This window comes from Mobula birostris, chromosome 6 (genome assembly GCF_030028105.1).
Source record: "Mobula birostris isolate sMobBir1 chromosome 6, sMobBir1.hap1, whole genome shotgun sequence".
Taxonomy (NCBI): Eukaryota; Metazoa; Chordata; class Chondrichthyes; order Myliobatiformes; family Myliobatidae; genus Mobula; species Mobula birostris.
This window is the reverse complement of record NC_092375.1, coordinates 27,595,855-27,599,826: the sequence shown is the minus strand read 5'-3', so window position 1 is coordinate 27,599,826 and position 3,972 is coordinate 27,595,855. Positions and strand designations below refer to the sequence as shown.

The 3,972-nt window shown below is 42.0% G+C and overlaps 1 protein-coding gene across 1 annotated transcript; it reads right to left on the bottom strand.

Annotated features, from left to right (window-relative positions):
* Positions 1 to 2,801: 2,801 nt before the first annotated feature.
* On the bottom strand, positions 2,802 to 3,452 carry LOC140199709 (oligodendrocyte transcription factor 3-like). Its single transcript, XM_072262188.1, has one exon. It carries the CDS (start codon positions 3,450 to 3,452, stop codon positions 2,802 to 2,804), a length of 651 nt encoding a protein of 216 aa, XP_072118289.1.
* Positions 3,453 to 3,972: the final 520 nt, after the last annotated feature.

Genomic DNA, 3,972 nt, shown 5'->3' with positions numbered 1-3,972 from the left:
TCAACTGGCTCATAGGTGCATTTCTAACGTGAGCGTTAGCAGAAAAGCAACCGTGAATCCAAATGAACATCAAAACCCACTGAATTTGATTCCCACCCCATCTCTTTGACACTTTCCCCCCAAGCAGAAAGGCCAATGAACCGATTTTCCACTGGAATGTCCAAAGCATGTTCTGCGTTGTAGACTCGAGAATAAACTAGCAAGGGAAATCCAGCAGGGTGTTTATACGAGCCTAATTCTAATCGTTGTGATACGCAGCTGCATGGAAACTGGCGTGTGGTGGGTGTTTGTGCTTTGCAGTAAGAAGAGTCAACAAATGTGCAATGCTTCTATGGTGCATTTTAATGCAGAACAGCTGAAATCTGGTACAACACTGAATTAGCAGCTGTCGTGTAAATGGAGCCTTAGACAACTTATTATGGTCATTAGCTGATGTACAAAGATGTTACAAAAGTGGCGATTGCATGTGAGTTTTTTTTGTCCCTTTCCTAAAAAAAAATTAAAGATGGAGGGCGATCCTCGCTTCTGTGGGCGAATTGTATCAAATTTCCGACCCTGTGCGTAGGATGTTGTGTAGCAATATTTTTTCCCCATCCTGAATTAAAAGCTTCCGAACTCTGGAAAGAAATTGTCAGTTGTACATCTAGTGAGTGCACTGTAAAACATTCATTTAGGTAAGGAGGCAGAATTATATGAGACTAGCTATACTAAAGATGTAATGGCATCTAAAAAAAATTGCTCATTATTTTCGTGCCAGGTACTGTCAAACTCAGGAGGACGTGTCAAATTCAGTAATGCATGTCATACAATAAGAAATAAAGCTGCGCGAGCAAGATATTTCATTCTAAATGTTATAAATATATTTTGCTGTTTTCGAATGTGTCACCGAGTGCCTTTCCCGCTGCGAGTTATTTCAAATAGAAATGTTGCCGTAATTAACATCTGCAGGAAATACGCAAATATATCTAAACATTCTTAAAGTCCCACCTCCTTAAAACAGACACTACCGTGGATTCTATTTTCATCCAGAAATTTTAATATTTATAATGAGGTTCTCACCGTCGGCCTGACTGCTGTCAATCACAGAATAGGACACTTTTTGGTGAAGTAATGTCACACGGATGTCCTCCTTTCTGATTACGGGAAACTTTACCGACTCACATGTAAATAAATGAATCTCCTTTCTCGCGCAAGTAAGCGGACAAGATCCCTATCTGAAACATACTCCCCTTAAGTTTGGTGCCGGCTGTTGATTTTGGTTTTGATGAGGCAAATATGCTAGTCAGAAAGACAGGCGGTTAACTTCCAGTTAATTTTACATTTTGTGGACTGCTAGAGGCTATCTTAAGCATTAAAAATAACTCAAAATACCTCCAGGTAAAGGCCAACTTTTGGTCCAGCCCGCTCGTAAACAAATAATATTAAATAATCTGGTTCAAATGCACTTGAATATCAACATTTTCAAGTCGCTCGCCTTTTAGAAATCATTCTGCTATCTCATGTGAATCTCACGTTTCTATTTATTAAACTCCATCTGCCACCTTCATGTCCAAGTCACTTAGCTAGTTGCACCCAACATGGTTTCGATAGGTCCACAGAACCATTCAAATAATGACTGTCTATTTTTTTCTCTCATAAGTTTTCAGAAATACTAATGCAATCAAAAAATCCTCAGTGTATTTTAGCTTCAAGTATGTGCTGCTTGAGTGAAACATGTTATTTCCTCTACAAAGTAAAATCAACGCATAATATCTTCACAATTCATATCCGACTAAATATGAAAACATATTTGTTCATTTGGTTAGAATGCTTACTGAATGTTAGGGCATTAACTAGGTGTTGTCAACGTGTTATTGTATAAATTGGTGTGTTTAAGTAATAACAGTTATTAGGAATGATTATTTGTGACGGCATTCATTTATTGTCATTTTCTGTGCCGAATGTGAATTCTACTGATTACTTATTAGAAGTAAGCAATTACTAGAAGTAAAATCACCCTACTCGTAAAAGGGAATGCATACCTGAACACAAATACAATTCGGAACTCATCTGTCTACCCGAATAAATGACCTTACAGAAAACATGCTACCACCTTGTGCGATCAGTGCTCTGATAATTACGTCCATGAAGTTAGTGGAGCATAAGTAAACGTGCAGAATAACACGCCTGTTCCAACTGTGAATATCAAAACATTTATTACATATATTTACAACTGTACAGTACATTTAATGCACGTGATTGGATTAGAGCATATGTCAACAAAACACTAATCGACGATAGTTCAGTTTCTTGCGTATTTTCTTCGAATGTGATGTATTAATGAGATGGTATGAAACAAAAAGTGGCATACTGCTTATTTTTATACAATAAATATCACCACAGTTGTTAATTGAAGCTCAACGCTTTGTTAAATCGTAATTAGCGTGCACCCAGAAAGAAATTATATAAAACGAATAGTCCGTTTGACTCTTTCATTCATAATGATGTACTTACTAAGCAATAGCTTACTACCCAAACTGTGACGACTACCGGTGATTTAGACACATTGAAAAACTTTCTGCATATTCCTTTCATTAGTCCGAGAGCAAGAAGGATCGTCGGCCCTGACATCAATCTTAGTTCACCTACTATCCCTAAGCATTAATATAAACAATGAGATTCGGTAATAGTGCTTACAATGTAGAGAAAATAGCATTACTCTAGTCCATTCATTCGTGTCTTTTTAATTCATTCGTACAGTTTTAGAGTATTTGAAATAGCGTCCAACAAGGTCCGAGTACGATGTTTGGCGATTTCCAGCATCATTTGGGGAATCTCGTCTGGACACTGGGGGGGTTGAGACTGGAGGGGATGCAGTGAAACCTGCAGGCAGCGCAAGCGCAGGGAGACCCGGGCCACTGCTGGAAACAAGCCTGATCGTCCGGAGTCAAGGGGCACTTCATGGTCGGCGACGAGTGCCGCGGGCTGCCCAGGGTCAGGAGCGAAGGAGCGGCGCCCAGCAGCAGCGAGCCGCCGGCTGTCAGAACCGGCAGCTGGGCGAGCCGCGAGGTAGAACCGCTCCTGCCGTACATCTCGCCGATCAGCCTCTTCATCTCTTCCAGGGAGCTGGTGAGCATCAGGATGTAGTTCCTGGCCAGCAAGAGAGTGGCGATTTTGGACAGTTTCCTCACCGACGGTCCGTGAGCGTAGGGCATAACTTCCCGGAGCGCGTCCATGGCCACGTTCAGGTCGTGCATCCTCTTGCGCTCTCTGCTGTTGATCTTTTTCCTCAGAAGGAACTGCTCGTCCTCGGACAGATCCTTCTTACTCCTGGATTTGGCAGACGGGGTGGGACTGGGCGACTCCTCGGGAGAATGTGACCGATCGGCAGGGTCGACCTTGTGAGGGAGGTTGTACAAGGTGGAGGTGACCACAAGCAGTTCGTTTGATGTCGACTTTAGCAGTTCGCTCATGGTCTGAAGTCCAGAGTCAGTTTCTGGGAATAATTTAATAACTGAGCACGCAAGCGCTTTGTTCGTTCGGCTTTGCAGCAGGCTTTCTTCGAACCTCGCGAGCACCAAGGTGTAACCCAGGGTTTCAAGCTCCTACCGCCGAGTATTGCCGATTTTTATGCTCAATCTGTGAGAGTTTCTCAGAAGTTTGGCGACAGTAAAACCCAAAATAAACCTGGCACTGGCAAAAGAGTGAAGGTATTTAACAGGGAATGGAAGAGAATTAGCCAATTACAAGTCAGGACACAGTAACTGATCAACGCTATTGGTACAAGGCTCTTTCAATGAAAAGTCTCTTAGAGCTCCCTCTTCCTCCATCCCCCCCCCCGCCTTTAATCCAGATATCTCTATCAGTCTTTATAACTTTAAAGCATCTATGCTTGTTCCGCTATTGCGAGATCTTTCCATCCCCCCTATATGTCATGTCCTTTTTCTTCCATGGGCCTTTCATCTGCATTTATTTCACATTCTGTTTCAAAAT